This window comes from Henckelia pumila, chromosome 4 (genome assembly GCF_033568475.1).
Source record: "Henckelia pumila isolate YLH828 chromosome 4, ASM3356847v2, whole genome shotgun sequence".
NCBI lineage: Eukaryota > Viridiplantae > Streptophyta > Magnoliopsida > Lamiales > Gesneriaceae > Henckelia > Henckelia pumila.
In genome coordinates, this window is record NC_133123.1 from 154537288 (window position 1) to 154557002 (window position 19715).

Here is a 19715-nt window from a genome sequence, read left to right on the forward strand (position 1 = left end):
GGCACCTTAAGCTAGGTATTAAATGAAGATATTTTGTTATGATTTGTGAAACAACTCAAAATATTATTTCCTTTTTATTTTTAGCTTCAAAATATTATTTCCTATGTATTAAAAAATATATCGAGCCTCAAATATTACTTCTTTTGCATTCAATAATAGTTCGAGCTAGATCATTTCTAAATAAATTTTTTGAGCCCAAATTAGTGTGCATGATATCATTTTGTTTAATATATTATAAACATAATAAATACAACCGAGCTCAAAACTCGAATAAGAATCTGAACATTTTCTCAGCAAGCTTAATCTCATAAAACAAATCAGGTTCGATTTAAATTTTAATTCTAGCAGAGCCCGAACTCAAAGTATCTCATCTTTCAGGCTTCAAACAGAAAAAAATTGAAGCTTGAACTCGAGCTCATATTATGGCATACTTGGCTCGATTTAGTTTGTTTACGCCTCCACCATAAATGTAACAGCAAGGTTACACGAATGGATCAGAAGGCATAACCGTGCATTACTTACATATATACACATACGCAACAGAAGGAAAACTAGCAAGTGCAGCATCAGTATGGCTGATCAGCTTTCGGGTGGTGGTATCCAAGCTGATCAGCTTCAACAAAACCAGAGGGGGGGGGGGACAAAAAATGAGATGTTTGCATTGGCTAGTTTCTAGAATAACTGTCGGAGCCAGCTATTGCTAACGGAATCCTTCTCCAATCCCTCTCTCAAATTGTTAACTTGTTCCAACGCTTGCTTCAAGTCCATTTTGTCCAGCGGCAGCTCAGAGAAGTCCTTCAAGAACTGGCGAGCTCGTTCAGCGCCCCTACCTACATCATCAGCATCCCATTCTCGCTTCCGTTTTGGTATAATCTGAATATCAGGACAAACTTAGATGTATCAACAAGCATGCTACTGCATCATCAATTTTCATACATTTGCGATGAGGAGAAATAGAAATGTTGGTGATATGTCAAAATATGCATGATCCCACGGTGCCCACCAAAAAGGTGTGGTCATTCAAAGCACCAGCAACAATTATACATGGAGGGACAAAGAGTTACTTGTTCTTTTAATTTATCATCTCTTCTATCAGAAATGTTTTCTTTGTCACTAATAATAGTTTATCATCCGGTGGGATTTTTATCAACCAGGACAGTTTAAAGTGAAACTAGAAATTTATAAGTCAAAATCTTGCTGTTGCTATTTGCATACCTCATCTGCATCATGGCGAAAAATTTCCATGGGCGAAAAATCTTCCAATTCAGAAGCCTTTGCGCGGGCAAGAGCAACAACACATTCTGGAAAGTTGGCAAATTCTGCTACATGTATTCCAAAGCTTTGATCACAGGCACCTGGTTCAACCTTGGAAACAGTAAAGCACACCGAGCATTGTTAAGGGAGTGTTTGCAAAATATTATGTAATTAGAGAAGTATTTAAATTTATAGATTGTGATGGAAAAAACACAAGTGGCTGGTGTTTGACTATAAAAGTGAAAAGCTGATGATTTTTTCCTGAAGTCCTTGGTGAACAAGTAATTCTAATACTAGTTTTTTTTTTTTTTAACAAAAATAAAAACCAAAAATACCTTTATTAAAATGTTTCCAGAAATTAACAATAATTTTGAATTACACAAAAATATCGAGGGTAATAGTGTCAAGAAAATTTTCCATTTATTTACTAAAATACCAAAACCACTTTTAAGAATCAGATGCAGCATCGGTCTAGGTTCTGATTTCAATTAAATTGAGTAGAAGCAGAATTGAGGTTAAGAAACACAAAAAACTTTATTTAAGTTAAAAGTGGAAAAAAAAATTAGACAAAATGTATTTACACTCTATACGCGAGAGAGCCCAATTGAAACTCAAAAGAGTCATAAACAAGAAATTACTCCATCTAAATCAAAATTAGCCCATAGTTAATTTGTTTCATGTTTGCAACAGACAAAAAATGTTGATGGCTCATATGCATGGTTGCCTTAAAAAAATTTAATGTTGTCCAATATTTTGATTTCTGTTGATGAATGCATCATAAATCAACTCGACCACACATCTTCGCATCAAGTGGGCATGCACATCACACTCATCCTTCAGCATCAAACCTATCATTGCTTTCCACACTTTAGGTGGTCAACAAAGGCAGCTTTAATATCAATACAAAATGGCAAACGTGTAGAGTGTGAGAGGGAGAGAGACACCTTGTAAAGCATGGTAAGCTTGCGATTTGATGGGTCAATGTGTGCACTCACGTGGTAATTAGCTACTCCTATATGCTTGTTTGAAGATAGCTTATCAACAGCATTATCATGAGCTAATGACGTCAACTCATGAAAGTGAGTTGCAAACAGGGTGGGTGCTTTTATAACTTCAATTATGTGCTCACAAATAGCCCAAGCCAAACCTGTAATTGCCACAACACAATATTTCAAAGTCTGGTTATTAGCAATACAAAGTTGAATGGGAAAAAGCTAGCAATATCCTCCAAGATTGAGCCATAAAAGAGGGGCCAAAATCAAACAAAGGTAACCTTCATTGCATTGAGGGTAAAAAGAGAACATCAAATGGACATAAACATGATTCACATCAACACTAATCAGTTTATGCTGCAAATAATGTGTTTCTAGAAACTACAAAAATAAAGTTGCAAATATATATTTTCAATGAAATTCTCTGGGAATTCAAATCTTTCTACGAGCAGTCTGGAATAGGGAAAACAAATTCAGTCACCAAACTACAACATTCATAGTAATTTAATTCAAATACACATCCTTCATTACGCAATCATGGTCATTATAGATTACAATAGAATGTGAAGTCGATCCACAATCAATGTCATATGCAAGCTATCCGGTTCACACCAAGCGAATTGTATTTAGATATAACTATTGCCATTTTTACATGATCCTTTGACTAGAATTACATAGATTTTTCAAATATATAAAACAGGATATTGACTATCTCTCTCTTTCAGCATATGTTGCATCCGACAATTCACTGTCAAATGCGTCCAAGTGATCCATTAACTTCAAAGCATTTACCTTTCTTGTTGATAAAGATTACAAGCATTAATAAATATAACACACTACTAATGTTCCACTGTCCTTTATATGTGCAGGTGTGACACAATTGCAACATTGTGCGGAAAAGAAGAGAATGGGTATGCCATCGGACGTGTGATAAAAGAAAGATATACGGAAATGAATGAAAATTCAGCGATTATCAGAGTTGATATGCTCCCACAAACTTATTATTTTCCTCCTGCTATTTTGATGTGTTCACACCTATTATGCACATTCACCCAAACAAACATATTTTCCGCAAGAATGACATTTCATAGTCAAGCACAATGGTAATTACTAATTCTAATTATTGTATTTAGTATTCTCACTTCTGCACCAGCACATAAAACAATCCCAATAGGATATTTATTGGGAAAGGGGTCACAAAACTTAAACAAAAAGATCATATTGACAAATACTAGCATAAGTGTATGCAGAAATAAAAAAAGGTGTGTACATGCCCATAGGAGTTCTGAATGGGCATGCTGAAAAATTAACAAACAAAGATGCAGATGAGAAAAAGACTAACCAAATCCATCATAGGTTGATGTGCCACGACCTAACTCATCAATTATTATTAAAGACTTGTCTGTAGCTCCTTTCAAGATTGATGCAGTTTCTAGCATTTCTTGCATGAAAGTTGAAACTCCACGCATCTATAGAAGGGAGACAAAGAGGCAAAATGAAGCTATGTTAAACAAATGAAATATAAATATCTACATCCTTCTGTCGCACAAAAACACACACTTGCACATATTGAGGGATTTCATAGTTTAAGCTAAGCAAGTGCAAGTCATTTGGTTTCCTTCTTATAAAGCTGCAATTGCCTTGTACTTCTCAAAATCTTTTCTCTCTCCTGAGTGCATAGGGATCAGTGACACACAACCAGACATAATGTTGTAATCTATGATCAGATTCATCAGAAGTCCACAAGTTGATAGGGACGTAAACACAATTTAAACATATATATATGACATTGTCTACAATGTTATAACAATTGAAGAATGATAAATAAATATCTGAACCACCAAAAATGTTTTCAACAGTGATGCAATGAGGAACTCAGAATCGATATTCATACTAATAAAGGGATATGTAAGTCAAATAAAATCAAGTCATCCTAGCAAGCCACTTCTTCCTACTTATCATCAAAGCCAAAATAACATATGAAAAAATCATAATCTCAACTTTCATCTTTTCCATTAAACAAAATCTCTGAAGAAAATAATTTGACAATAAAAGAAAATAATTGCGGTGCCATGAAAAAACTGCGGCGCCACTCAATTCCATGAAACTCCAACTCCTGACAATCATGCTGACAACTGTAGGTCTATTCACACGGGTCATGGATGAATAGGTGATAATAAGATACATCATCTGCAGTCACTGAAACAAATCTTCAAGAATTTAACCAACTTCAACAAGTTCATTTCGTAGCACATCAATATTACCTGGCAGTCACCAGCACCTACTCTTGCAAAAATACAATCACGAATAGAAATGCTGGCGCTTTCACATGGGACAAAGGAACCAACTTGTGCCATCATAACATTCACGCCCACCTGTGTGTAAATAAAACGTAGAATAGCCTAATTTCAGTAAGTGAGCAACCTTTAATCACATGTGATGCATCAGGCACTCATAAAAGTAAATGTTAAAGATAAATTGTGGTTACAGTTCAAATTTAGCAGAATGAATTATTTTGCTTTGCTAAACACATTGAGCGGCTGCGCTTATAAAGGACATGGAGAAACCCCATTTTTTCATCATAACAAGGGAAATCAAGATCAGAAATTATTTTTTAGATATCTTTTGTCATTTGCACCCATGTGCACTAGCATGCATGTAAACAGTATAAATAGCATGCTACAGTTGATAGTTTAACAACACCTTCTCCAAGGAACTTTTTACCTGCATCATCAGACACGTGGACAAACTCCATGCTTTGTCTTATCATGGTCAATAAGAGTTAAATCTAAACAACACAAGTAGGACTAACCCCTATGCTGATAGTAAAAGTTTAATCCCTTGGTTATCATGAATGATGCTTATGAATGCTCCAGTAAGTACTTTTTTGATATCCACATTAAACAAGAATTTTTGCCAACCTGTCGTATGAAAGTTGACTTTCCACCCATATTAGGCCCTGTGATAATCTGGAACCAGCTATTTTCCCTGATCTGGAACATAAACAAAATACTACATGAAAAACTGAGAATAGGCTACTAAAGATAGGTTGCCCACAGAGCATGAGAACTTACTAGCTTGCAATCATTTGGGATAAAGTTCACCCAGTCTTGTGCTTCAACACAAGGATGCCGACTTCCTTCTAAAATAATGTCTCCCATATCCTGACAAGAAAGACATGGGAAAAAGCATGTTACAATTTCTTCGCAAGAGAGTTAGGATGATTAACTAACTCTTACAGGTGGATTGATACTAGGTCGTGTGTAGGGAGTCGGACAAGTAGCAGCCAAATCAGCAAAACCAAGTAAAACATCTAATTCAGAGAGAGGTCCAGCAATTCCTTCGAACACCTGTAAAAGAAAGCAACAAAAATGACACTAATGGGAAAAAAACTCTGTAAAATGGCAGGGAGAGATTACAAGCATTCAGTTACATTTACCTCAGAAAAGCTAGCAACAGTTTCAACTACTTTTGCAACCAAATCTTTCTGGCAGTTCTTATACTCCTCAACCACCTTTTGGTATTGATCACTTAGTTTTTTAAGTTTGGTATTGGTAAACTTTACCCCATCTTTTCGAGTTTCAAGAATAATAAAATGGGTATTTAGCTTCTTCCTTACTTTTGGTTCTTCTTTTTTCGTAATTCTAAAGACATGTCCATATTGTGTGCCTTTTTCCAGTTTCAGAGCTTTTTCAAGGGCCAGCTCAAGATCGTTAGCTGCATTTATGTGCAATTCATGTATCTGCTGTCCCAAAGACTCTTGCTCACTTTTCAAAACAGATAATTGTGAATTATAGTCAGCCGAAATCAAGTATTCTCCATTCTCGAGTTGATCAAGGTCAATTGCAACTTCCACAAGACCAATGAACCTATTCAAATGAGCATCTCCTGTCCATTTTTCTAGAGTATCCAAATACCTTTCTCTGATCAGTGAAGAAAACTGCCCACTGTACTGCTCTAATGCACTTTTGATGAATGGCAATCTGATGCTCGACTGTATTCCATGAAAAAGTAACAAACAAAGAAATGTACGGTGAAAAAGTTATAATAGTTGAGATAAAGAGTGATAAGCATTTCAACCTCATAATTTCTATGCTAATCAACAAATATGAACTTATGGGTAAAAAAATCTCAAAGAATATACCTTGCTATTGCAACTGAGCATTTTGGACAGACTGACATAAGGAATCCCTTTTTGTACAAAAGTATATAGTAGAAAAAAAGTGCTACTCCCATAAAATCCAGAGGAAATGAGATGCCTTAAAGTAAGCGAAAGGAGGATATTTTTAAGCCAAAGAGATGAGATAAAATGAGATCAGATAGCACCTACATGATGGGCAAAGAGTGTGGCTAGTTTGTCAAGATATGACCACACTGATAGCTTTTGCAATTAGAATTCAAAGGATCTACCTTATTCACAGTTGTATTAGCTCAATGATACCTTCCCAAGGGCAATTTCATTTTTCTTTCGGTTGTTTACCATTAAGTTAGAAAATTTTGAAATCTATTTGATGCAGTATTCATATGCACCACCATTGTGGCGTTGTTCAAGTATACATCAAGAAATTAAAAATACCTGGTAAAGCTTAACCACGTGCACCAAACTTGCTCTTTTCTTCCCAAGACAGCAGATAAGCCTCTCTATATCTGAAATTCTTTTCAAATGCTGCCTTAAATCTTGACGAATGGCTCCATCCTCAACAAAAGCTTGAACCACATCCAGTCTAGAGTTTATCTCATTTACATCTACCGAAGGTTGTTTCAGCCACAAATGAAGTAATCGCTTGCCCATTCCAGCAGTACAGGTTCTATTCAGAAGGCCAAATAAGCTAAAGTTTTTGTTAGCATCTGTTTTGCTCTCAAAGACGTTTAGTGCCCTTATAGCAGCGGAGTCTAATCTCATGTAACTATCAAGATCGTATCTTTGCACTGTATAGTTACCATAATTGCTCTCGTCTGCAAGTAAATTTACATAAGACACGATACACGCTAGGGCACCTGGTGAGATTTCAAATTCAAAGAGCAGATCTCTTACTGAGTCAGTAGACCCTTTCGCAAGCCTGCAAAGATCCTGTACCAAATCTCTTGCTTTAAACTCAGTTTTCTTTCTTTCTGTTATCATTGCACCACACCTGGAAAATGCATTCATCAATGGTTTATATTCACTAGATTTGTTAATCTCTTCAGACAAGAGGCATTCTTTGCATCCTAGAGCAACAAGAGCTGACTCCACATTTGTGAAGTGACTATCATCAGGAAATTCAGCCAGACCGAGTGTCCTTCTAGTCAGATCAATATAGCTCAAGCCAACATTACGTATGTTTTCCTTAACATTCAGTGAAACAGCCACAATTACAGGGGAGTCTTGCATGTCATTATTAGCAAACAGAATGTCTTCAAAGCTCCCCAAATTTCCAGGGGTCCCACTCTTCACTAGTCGCCAATTTGCTCCTGTGCCTTCATACAATTCAAGAGTGTGATCGGTCCTCTCCAAAAGAAGGTCTCGAACCACTGTTTCAAACATGTTCTTACTCACACTAACACTAGAAAGGGCATCAGATCCATTTCCTAGCTGGCGCAAAGCAGTTGTAGTGTGGTAGTATGTCTTTGCTACGAAAATAGCATTCTCACCATGAGTTGTATAATAATCCTGGAAACATAGTAAGTGCAAGTTACTTTAGCCCTCAAGCATTGTAATCCACAGTAACTTAAGCCAGTTAATTGTAAGATGATCAAGCAAAAGAAATTGCTTGAACATTTTTATTAATAACAAAAATGTAAAATGTGGCAAGATAAGTAATCAATAAATTAGTGCTTTTAAATGCAAGCCTGACTAATTAACACAATTATTATCTCAGCACCAGCAATTCATCTAATAGCTGCAATAATCCGTCATAGCCACGCGATCCTCATTCGTCTACAAAAATTGACCATGGTCGAAACCCGTTTATTTGATGAAGGAGCCAAAGGAGATTCTTTGCAATCAACATACTCAAAGTATTTATGCTGAGAGCCAATGAAAAAAACTGGAGCAGAAGGGCAACTAACCCGACGATCAAAAAACCGAATGGCTCTAGGGTCCTGCAAAATGGAGAAGATAAAAGCTGCTTCAACCGTTTTTCCCAATATTACAATATTTACCACAATGAAACCTCACTGTTGGAAAAAAGAACAAAAAGAATCGCTTACCCTAGGTAGTCTTTTGAAAAATGAAAGAAACCCTTGAGTTTGTTTAGCATCTAGCACACATTAAACCCAAATTCACACCGGTGTTAAAGCAAAAACGAGAATATCGACATACTAAGCCAAAATGGAAGATTAAAGAAAGTGCAATTCTACCAAGTTTAAGCTCGGGAAGCTTATTTTGCTCTTCCAATTCCTTGTCCATTGTTCTAGCAACAACAGCAGTCTCCGGAAACTGAGTAGAAATTGCAGAGAAAGAAGTGTGCGTATGAGTTCTCGGGCTTAGCGATTGGCGGGAAGAAGTGGAGGAGTTGGCGGGGGTCTCTTTCACGCAGGCCTGCAATAGTTAGGGCCGTTCTTTTTATCTTCCGCAAATAATATGTATTTATCGTACTATATAATTTACATTATTCTTAATTCTAACTTTTTTATTTGGTTTCAAAAAAAAAAAAATTTCTAACTCTTTATTTAAAAGGGAGATAACTAATACTGGGGTAGTTATTTATTACATAAAATTTCTAACTAGGTTCTTTAACTTAATTCAGTCGTCATTATTTCGATCATAAAAAAATAAATAATTTTTCTAGTTTTAGAAATGATCAGTGTTCTAAAAGTTGTTCCTTATGACCGTCTATGTGATTGTTCACCATCCTTATTTTTTTAACAATTGAAGATGTTTTGTGTTATTACATTAATTGACTGTTTAGGCATCTAATCTACGTCAAAATTAATATATAATATTTATTATTTTTAAAAATAAATAAATTTTTTAAAATATATTATTTACATATTTTCTTATCAATTTATATCAAATGAAGACGAGGAATACACCATATATTTTAACTTTGAATTCGATAAAGAAAAATTATTAGAATAATATTAAGATAAAAAATAATAATTAATTTAGATTAAAAAATACCGCTTAGGCATGTGAATTAAATAAAGAGAAATTGTTGGAGAAATGTTAAAATAAACAAAAATAATTGTATATTTAAGCTAAAAATAAAAACCACCTGCTTTTTAGAACATCGGAAATGATAAAATATGCCTGAGCAAATTGACTTGTTCTACCGTGGGTGCGAGTATCTCAAATTTTAATACAAAATATATTGAAGTATAACGAGATTGAAGTAATTAAGTTTATATCACGTAACTTGGTTTTTCATAAGATAATAATCATAAGGAAAAGAAATAGTGGAAAGAGAAGACTTGTGTGTCTAGAGATTAACAAATGTCACTATTTCTTTTTTTACCAAACAAATTATTTGTTACAATTTTCAGAGGTTATACACTCGTAGTAAGTTTATCGTCTGCAATATTAGATACACTTTTTACCAAACAAATTATTTGTTACAATCTTTACTCACCCTTCTCGAGCCCCTGCTCGACAAAGTAATCATTAATGGTTACCATTGATCCAAGTATTTCTTTTATGTGAGATCAAGCATTGACCCCCGTATTCGGTAGTAAAGTGGAGGAGGCAACACCCCGATGTAGCATCTCGTGATTCCTGAACACACATGTACTGATGTACATACACAGTACAATACAATGTAGAAGCATAAAACAACAGAAGATCGAAAGAATTTCGAGCTTGAGCATGTAATCCAATTAAAAATATCGTACTCTGTTGTTTTCAAAAAGGGTTGTTCAGGTTTGATAGAATTACAGTATGACTTGAAACACCGACAACAAATCTTGCTTCTATTTCTCATCACATAACTTAATGTAACCCAAAAATTTTCCGCTCGGATGTGACGTCAAAACCAGCACAAAATAAGATCAACAGTCTAAACTGCACTCTTCTTGTTCCTGAAGTTCTCTTTAAGTAAAGCAAACTTTTTCTTACAGAGGTCAATACTTTTCCCAGGAACTGCAGCAGCAACCCGCTCCCACCGCTGGTTGGTGTCCTTTGGAAAGGTTTTTAGAGCTTGGATCAATGCTTTCTCCTGGACCTCAGACCACGTATCCTCGTCAGAACCAGGAGAAATGTCATTCACAACGTTAGTATCATCTGAAACTTCACTATTTCCGCCGTGGTTGGAAGGGTTGGGTGAATCGTCTGATTGTGTAGCCTGTTTATTTGCCCCAGTGTTGCTCCTGAAGCTTTCTTTCATCAAGGTAAACTTTTTCTTACATTGGTTCACGTTTTTCCCAGGAACTGCGGTTGATACTCGTTCCCATCTCTGGGGTGCTTCCTTGGGGAAGGTTTTCAAAGCTTGGACTAGAGCTCTTTCCTGCGCAGCAGACCACGAATCTTGATCCAAACTAGTAGCAACCCCATCGGCAGCTGTATTTCCTGCTTGAATTGATGATTCTGGCAAATTGTCTACGCTTGAAGCATTCCCCTCGGACACGTTTCCGTTTGATAATCCTGGCAAATCTTCTCTAGTTGAAAGAGGAGATGCAATTGTTTGGACTGACTTTCTTTTCTCCAGGAAGGAGTCGAAAGCATTAACAGAATCAGGTTTCTGAAGAAGAACTGTTTTAGTAGCCTTGAGAATCTCTTCTACGGACCTCTTAGTACCAATATATTCCGAAATCACTTCCCACCTTCGAGAAGTACCTTTAGGATATTTCTGTATTCCCTTTCTCAAAAGCTCGATCTCTTCCTTATGCCAAGGTTTTTCCCTTTTCTCGTTGCTGCTTTGTGCAACTTGTCCATTTATCCCTAAAGACCCATTCTGCTGCAATTTTTTATCGTCATGTTTCTCATCCTTGTCTTTATAATCAACCTCAAGTGCCTGTCGCAAAAGCTTAGCACTCTCTCGCCCTTCCTTTCCTTCCATCATGTCACATAAATTCTTTAGCTGTTCTTTATCAAGTGACGTGCAGAGATCCTCCACATTGCTATCTGTAAGATTGAGTAAATGCTGGGACAAAATAGGTGCCGCCAGTGATCGAAGACGAGTACGTTCTTTCCGGAGTAGCTTTTTTTCTCTCTCTTTCATTTTTTTCTGATTTAATGCAGCTTCAGCTGCCTTTTTCTCCTCCTCCTCTTTCCTCCGCCTCTCCTCCTCAACAATCCTTGCTTCTTCCTCTTCCTGCAATCTCTTAGCCAAAAGCTTCGCCTCCTTCTTCCTCAGCTTCTCAGCTTTCTGTTCCTCTTTCCGTCTCAAAAGTCTGGGGTCCCTTTTATAGGCACTATCAACAAGAGCACGTATACGGGCATATTCTTCTTTCCTAGCTCCCTCAGACAGTTTTGCATTTTGCCTTTCCATCCACCTCCTGTGTTCACGAGACTCAGCCTGATCGAGTTCGAATTCATCAGCATGAGGAAATTCCCTCCAGCTCTTGAAGCTGTACCAAAAATCATAAAAGCTATCCACTTCTTTAAATGGAGTGTTATCATCCCCCAAAGCTGGGACTGGCTGGTTTACTGACCACCGACCATTCCTCAAGAATGCAGGTCCAAAAACCTTAAAGAATTCATGGGGTGCACAATCGAAAGGTATTTCATCATCAAACTCATCTGTGGAATCATAGATTCTTCTCCTAACAGGGTCAATCAACACCTCATACGCTTCTTGAATGGCCTTGAAATGGCTTTCTATCTCATCTTTTTTTGCTTGCTTAGCAGCCTCTGTTTCCTCCGCAAGTAAAAGAGCAGCCTGCTTGTCTGGATGATGTCTCAGAGCAGCCTCGCGATAACTCTTTCTTATCTGATCCTCGGTGGCAAGATACCTCAAATGGCTCAAACCCAGCAGAGCATAATGATCCTGCTGCTTAGATTCACTTCCAGACTTCTTCCTACCTTTACTACTGTACGAATCTGATGATTGTACATAAACATTTTCTTTTTCTCCTGAAACCTCTTTGCCATCCTTCTCTGTTTCTACTTCCTCAACGTGGCCTATCAACCTAAGGGCAGCAGCGTGAAAAGCATGCCCTGCAGGCTCTAGACTCGAAGCCTTGACAGGAAGACCATTACAGCAAACATATATTGGTTCCCCATCTAAAATTTCATTGGAGTAAGTAATCAACAACATGCTTTTCCTGGAAGTCACCACCATCGCACATCAATGTCCAGCAAATCTCTTCGAACGGATAAATTCTGTGATAAAATCTACAGGAACCCATATTCCCAACAAGGAAAAAAACATCATTAAAAGGGAAGATTCAACTAACTTCCTACAAATAATTCACGTAATAAGTTCGGTTTCATACTTCCGATCAAAATTAACGACGAACAGAAAAAAAACCATCACCCAAAAACAACGAAAAAGAAAAGGAAAAATCAATCAGCACAGAACGAAATCAACCGGAAACAGTGTAAACATACCTGGATTAATTGAAAATATACTCTGAATATGTTCACAATGATGCAAAAATCGCCGCCACAGCCAATACTGCTGAATGATGGCTGGAGATTGAGAACTAGGGCACCTGTTTTTGCCACTTTGGAAGCAGGCGGGCGATGGTTTGATTATATTATATATATGATTTATCATGGGCCGCCGAATTGGACTAATCGAAAACGTATGGGCCGCCTCAGCATATCTATATAATGGGCATTGAAAGATAGTACATATCCAGCCCAATAACTTGTGGGTAGGCACGTGCTAGTTGGGTTTAGCTAAGGATTGGCCCAATGTAGCTGAGAGTGGAGTACCCAAATAATTATTTATTTATATATTTAAATAAATATATATATATATCTTTCTATTTTATTAAAGTAGGCTCTAATAAACTGATTTTCAATCAATTGGTGCAGCCTTTGAGAATATTACAAGAATACCCTCATGATTTACTTCCATTTAGATAAATTAATCATTTACGCAAGATACATAAAAATTTTGTTAAGAAAAAATTGAAAAGAGTTTCTTAAAAGTTCTCTCAAATACTACCTAATTCGAGTAGAACTTAGACGAAAATAAATCGTCAAAAAAAATTTTGATTATATGACAATAAATCGTCAAAAAAAAAAATTTGAAGATATATTTAAAATTCAATTATGGAATCATCACAATGACTTCAAATTCACTTCAATAAGTGATCATCTAAAATTCTCTCCTCAAATACTTCAAAAATTATGTATTAATCTAGTTAAAATATTAAAACAATTAAAAATGTCATAATGTTTTTAACAAAATATTTGTTATTTCCCCATGAAATACTTATTTATTTTCCCTAAAAAAAAGTACTTATTTATTTATTTATTATTTATTTATTTGAACCCATGGTGTATTTAAGTAAAAGTTTGATTGTTATTATCATTATAAAAATATATATAAGATGTACAAGTGAATAATTAGTAAGATTGAATGATTGATGAAATGGTATATTAATCTAATAAAAATATGGAATAATTAAGTAAGGGTAATATTGTAAGAAAATACATTAATAATTAAAAGTCGAGTGCAATTATAAATTTTTGGAGTGTAAATATCATTCCCCTTTATAAATATTTCTATCATAAAATTAAATTGTTAATGATTAAAAATATATTTCTATATATTCATGATTTATGTTAGGGGTTTTTTATATTTAATTTTAAAAAAAATTTAAATTACAAAAATAATTTGAATTAGGGGCGTTTGCAAATATACTGCAAAAAGCCCCTGCCAACAGCGAACGCTGGAATTTTTAAATTCCAGCGTCCGCATCTTTGAGCAACGGCGTCCGCTGCTAAATTTTAAGCAAAACAAAAAATTTATAGTTAAAAAAATTAGATTGATTAAATAAATTTATTTTGATCAAATATATTTATAAAAGCATTAGTTAACAATATTTTTTAAATTAATTAAGTAATTAATAATATTTTATAAAAATATTATTTATTTAGTATTAGTATAATAATTTTTTCACAAAAATATAATTTTAATTTTCGAATTTGATGACCACGTTAAAAAATTTTAAAAAATAAGTAAAACAAAAAATTTACAGTTAAAAAAAATTAGAATGATTTAATAAATTTATTTTAATCAAATATATTTTTAAAAGTATTAGATAACTTAAACAACATATTTTCAATAAATTTATTTTATTTTATAATTTTAAATATAAATTTATTTTTAATTTAAATTTTAGTTAGCATAGTCATATCTTTATTTTAATTTGTTTGGATTTGTGGATTTCCTCGGGTCTGGATAAACCTAGAAGAGTTAATTCAGATCTATTTGAGCTGAATTGATGCAAAAATACTAGGTTTTCGTTAACTTAAAATTTAGATTTTTGATAAAAAAAAAATTTATCATATCAATACTAAATAAATAATACTTTTATAATAACGTGATATGATATATATTTTATTACGTATATTTAATTATGATTATCATTATATGCATCACATGATTATCACAAATTTTTATTCAACACATATTCGATTTTTTTCTTACCCCCAACGGTAAAAACGACTAGGTTTTCCCTATAAATATGTTAACTCAAACTCATTTTCAATCACACCAAATTCACTCTTTCTCTCAAAATAATTTCTCCTCGATTTTTCGAAGATGAAGATGATGACATTTATAAGGCTATTTTTCATAACGACTATGATCATCATGCTCACGAGTCTTGTACTCACCAGCGATTTTCCACCACATACTTTTTCTCTATTTGTTCACGCACTTGTAATCTTCATTATTTCATTATTTTGTATTGTCGTACTAATAGAAATTAACTAATAAAATGCATTGTTATTTTTCTAGTACCACCATGTCAAATTTGGCAAAGATTGAATTTGTTGCGCTCGATATCACTGGAAAGAATTATATGTCATGGACTCTCGATGTAGAGATGCATCTTGAGTCATTGGGTTTAAGTGATACCATCAAAAAAATTAATATATAATCCTCACAAGAAAAGGCAAAGTCTATGATTTTCTTACGTAAACATCTTGATGAAGGATTGAAATGTGAGTATCTCACAGAAAAAGATCCAATAATTTTATGAAAAAGGCTGAAAGAAAGATTTGAGCATATAAGGGAAGTTATACTCCCGACCGCCCGTGATGAATGGAATACGTTGAGATTCCAAGACTTTAAAAAAGTCAGTGATTACAATTCTGCGATATATCGAATAGTCTTGCAATTGAAATTTTGTGGGCATGTTGTTACTGAGATGGAAATGTTTGAAATAACATTTTCCACATTCCACGCATCAAATATAACTCTACAACAACAGTATAGAGTGCGTGGATTTTCGAGATATTCTGAACTCATCGCATGTCTTCTTGTGGTGGAAAAGAACAACGAATTGTTAGTAAGAAATCATCAATCCCGACCCACTTGTTCAACGGCATTTCCACAAGCAAATGTCGTAATTAAAAATGAAAACCAAAATCAAAGGCATAGACAATATTTTGGTCGTGGACGAGGTCGAGGAAGTGGGTGTGGACGTGGACGTAAAAATTATCACGGTCGTGGTCGTGGCCGTGGATATGAAAATAATCGAGATAGTTATTTCAATAACTCATCTCAAAAGAACGTCACGAACCACCCACCAAAAAGGCAGCATGAAAATACGAGTGAAAATGAAAATCACTCAAAAAGATCCGAGAGTGTTTGTTATAGATATGACACTCCAGGACATTGGTCTTATATTTGTCGAACCCCTGAGTACCTATGTAAGCTCTATAAAGAATCGACAAAGGGGAAAGGAAAAGAGACCAATTTTATTGAAAATAGTGACCATTTAATTGGTTCAACTAGTTTCAATGCTGCAAATTTTTTGAATGATTTCGAATACATTGATTAAAAGATTGGTGGGACTAGATTGTAATAAATTTGTATTTTTCATGCATTCTTGTATTATAAAGCATGTTATATTTTGCATTTGTATTGTACTTAATTTTTCTTTATTGCATTTTTGTGAAGTTTGATATGGAAAATGCTATGATCAAACATGGAAATAATATAATGGAAATTTGCATACCGGATAGTCGTACAACGCACACTATTCTGCGAGATGAAAAATATTTCATGGAAATAAAACCAACAAAAACAATAGTGAATACCATATCAGGTCTTGTAGACTTGATTGAAGGTTATGGTAAAGCACAATTTTTGTTACCAAATGGTACAAAATTTCGGATAAATGATGTTTTATATTCATCACAATCGAAAAAAAATTTGTTGAGTTTTAATGACATATATTCTCATGGATATGATACTGAGACGATAACTGATGGAAATCAAAAATATATGTGTCTTACCACATATAAATCAGGAAAAAAAATATGTGGTTGAAAAATTATCAATGCTCTCTACTGGATTGCATTATACACATATAAGGCCAATCGAATCAAATATGGTGGTTAATAATTCTTCAATATTAACCAATTTGCATGGTCGATTGAGACATCTTGGTTCAATAATGATGCGAAAAATTATTGAAAATACACATGGTCATCCATTGAAAGACCAGAAGATCTTTCAGAATAATAAGTTTCAATGTAAAGCATGTTCTCTTGGAAAACTTATTATAAGACCATCACCAGCTAAAATCCAAACAGAATCACTCATATTTCTTGAACGTATTCAGGGTGATATTTGTGGGCCAATTCATCCACCATGTGGATCATTTCGATACTTTATGGTATTGATCGATGCCTCCAGTAGATGGTCACGTGTATGCTTATTGTCAACTCGGAATGTGGCATTTGCAAGATTAATGGCTCAAATAATAAAATTACGGAATCAATTTTCCGATTATACAATCAAGAAAATAAGACTTGATAATGCTGGAGAATTTACTTCCCAAACTTTCAATGACTATTGTATGTAAATGAGATTACTGTTGAACATCCTATTGCTCATGTTCATACACAGAATGGATTAGCTGAATCATTGATTAAACGTCTACAACTGATTGCTAGACCAATGATTATGAGAACAAAACTCCCTATTTCTATATGGGGACATGCAATTTTACATGCTGCGGCATTAATTCGCATCAGACCAAGTGCATATCATAAATTCTCCCCATTGCAACTTGCATTTGGTAAAGAACCAAATATTTCTCATCTGAGAATTTTTGGATGTATGGTGTATGTGCCTATTGCACCACCTCAACGATAAAAAATGGGTCCTCAAAGAAAAATCGGTATTTATATCGGTTATGATAGTCCATCAATCATTCGATATCTTGAGCCTCAGACAGGCGATGTGTTTACATCACGCTTTGCTGATTGTCATTTTAATGAAGAAATATTCCCAATGTTAGGGGGAGAAAAGAAACACATCAAAAAGGAAATCACATGGTATGTACCATCATTGTTACATTTGAATCCAAGGACCAAACAATGTGAGAAAGATGTACAACAAATTGTGCACTTGCAAAGAATTGCAAATCAAATTTCAGATGCATTTGCAGACACCAAAGGGGTAACAAAATCATATATACATGTTGTAAATACCCCTGCTCGAATTGAAATTCCAAAGAAACAAATTGAAGACACTCATGATGTCATAAAACGCTTGAAGCGTGGAAGGCCAGTCGGTTCCAAGGATAAAAATCCTCGAAAAAGAAAAGGCATAGAGAAACACGATGATCATAAAATAGAAAATGGTGTTCCAGAAGAAACACCTGATGATGAAAATATTATGTCAGAACCACAAACTGACGAGAATCGTGAAATCTCTATCAATTATATTAATACTGGAAAAATATGGAACCGAAAAGATATAGAAGATATTGATGAGATATTTTCTTATAATGTGACATGTGACATCATAAAAGAAAATGAGGATCATGAACCAAAATATTTTGGAGAATGTAAAACTCGTCATGATTGGGCCAAATGAAAAGATGTCATCCAGGTTGAATTGGATTCGCTAAATAAACGTAATGTTTTTGGACCTATAGTCCTCACACCTAAAGGTGTAAAACCTGTTGGATACAGATGGGTTTTTATTCGAAAGCAAAATGAGAAAAATGAAATAGCAAGATATAAAGCTAGACTTGTTGCACAAGATTTTTCTCAAAGGCCTGAAATTGATTATGAAGAAACATATTCTCCTGTTATGGATGCAATTACATTTCGATATTTGATTAGTTTGGCCGTGTCTGAAAATTTGAAAATGTGTCTTATGGATGTTGTTACAGCTTACTTATACGGATCACTTGATAGTGATATATACATGAAAATCCCTGAAGGATTTAAGATGTCTGAAACACAAAGTTCAAAACCCAAAGAATTTTATTCTATAAAATTGCAAAGATCATTATATGGGTTGAAGCAATCCGGCCGAATGTAGTATAATCGGCTAAGTGAGCACTTGATGAAAAAGGGATATGTAAATGATCCAATATGCCCTTGTGTTTTAATCAAGAAAACAACATCCGGATGTGTAATTATTGCTGTATATGTTGATGATTTAAATATCATTAGAACGAATAAAGAAATTCAAGAAGTTATGATGTAATTGAAAGAAGAATTCGAAATGAAGGATCTTGGAAAAACCAAGTATTGCTTGGATTTGCAAATTGAACAAAAAGAATGTGGAATTTTTGTTCACCAGGCAAATTATACAGAAAAGATCCTTAAACGTTTTAATGTGGATAAATCAAATCCAGTAAGTACTCCAATGGTTGTAAGATCATTAAACATAGAAAAGGATCCATTTAGTCCATATGAAGATGATGAAGTTATTCTTGGTCCAGAAGTACCATATGTAAGTGTCATTGGCGCCCTTATGTATTTTGCAAATTGCACTAGACCTCATATATCTTTTGCTGTAAGCAAGATTCAGTTCATATCCAACAAAGAGGCACTGGAATGGAATTAAACATATATTCCGTTATCTACGAGGAACGACAGATTTGAGACTTTTGTACTCAAAAGACACCAATCAAAGTATCATTGTATGCTGATGCTGGATATTTATCTGATCCACATAAGGCACGTTCCCAAACCGGATATGTATTTACTCGTGGAGGCACATCAATTTCTTAGCGTTCACATAAACAAACACTAGTAATAACTTCATCAAATCACGCTGAGATTATTGCGCTACATGAAGCAAGTCGTGAATGTGTTTGGCTAAAATCAATGACACAACATATCCAAACTTCTTGTGGATTATCAGTAAACAAGAATCTTATGACGCTGTATGAAGATAATGCTGCATGTATTGCTCAAATGAAAGAATGATACATCAAAAGTGAAGAACCAAACATATCCCCCCCCCCCCCCCAAAGTTCTTTGCCTACACTCAAGAGCTTGAGAAGAATAAAGATATTGATATCTGTTACATTCAATCAAGTGAGAACTCATCAGATCTCTTCACAAAGGCGCTTCCTACGACAATATTCAAAAATCATATATATAATATTGGGATGCGA

General features: G+C 34.6%; 2 protein-coding genes across 2 annotated transcripts; both read right to left on the reverse strand.

Moving 5' to 3' along the window:
- Window positions 1-237: 237 nt before the first annotated feature.
- LOC140865089 (DNA mismatch repair protein MSH2) lies at window positions 238-9933 on the reverse strand. The gene is made up of 14 exons (XM_073269596.1): window positions 9797-9933; window positions 8586-8766; window positions 8436-8485; window positions 8295-8327; window positions 6823-7896; window positions 5686-6240; window positions 5486-5596; window positions 5321-5410; window positions 5168-5239; window positions 4511-4621; window positions 3589-3715; window positions 2199-2401; window positions 1216-1365; window positions 238-873 (listed from the first exon to the last, which is right to left on the reverse strand). Exons 1-14 carry the CDS (start codon window positions 9827-9829, stop codon window positions 673-675), a joined length of 2991 nt encoding a protein of 996 aa, XP_073125697.1. The 5' UTR covers window positions 9830-9933; the 3' UTR covers window positions 238-672.
- Window positions 9934-10043: 110 nt separating this feature from the next.
- Window positions 10044-12826, reverse strand: LOC140865090 (uncharacterized). Its single transcript, XM_073269597.1, has 2 exons — window positions 12712-12826; window positions 10044-12495 (listed from the first exon to the last, which is right to left on the reverse strand). The coding sequence occupies exon 2, from the start codon at window positions 12440-12442 to the stop codon at window positions 10220-10222; it is 2223 nt and encodes a 740-aa protein (XP_073125698.1). The 5' UTR covers window positions 12443-12495; window positions 12712-12826; the 3' UTR covers window positions 10044-10219.
- Window positions 12827-19715: the final 6889 nt, after the last annotated feature.

What these genes read in the sequence shown, in the direction of transcription:
- LOC140865090 (XM_073269597.1), bottom strand. Translation starts at nt 12,442, where the DNA reads ATGGTGGTGACTTCCAGGAAAAGCATGTTGTTGATTACTTACTCCAAT.
- LOC140865089 (XM_073269596.1), bottom strand. Translation starts at nt 9,829, where the DNA reads ATGATTACTTTGTCGAGCAGGGGCTCGAGAAGG. An exon ending in TTTTCAAAAGACTACCTAGG is followed by an intron (nt 8,328 to 8,435) that starts GTAAGCGATTCT and finishes TCCATTTTGCAG; the next exon opens with GACCCTAGAGCCATTCGGTT. An exon ending in TTCGCCATGATGCAGATGAG is followed by an intron (nt 874 to 1,215) that starts GTATGCAAATAG and finishes CCTGATATTCAG; the next exon opens with ATTATACCAAAACGGAAGCG.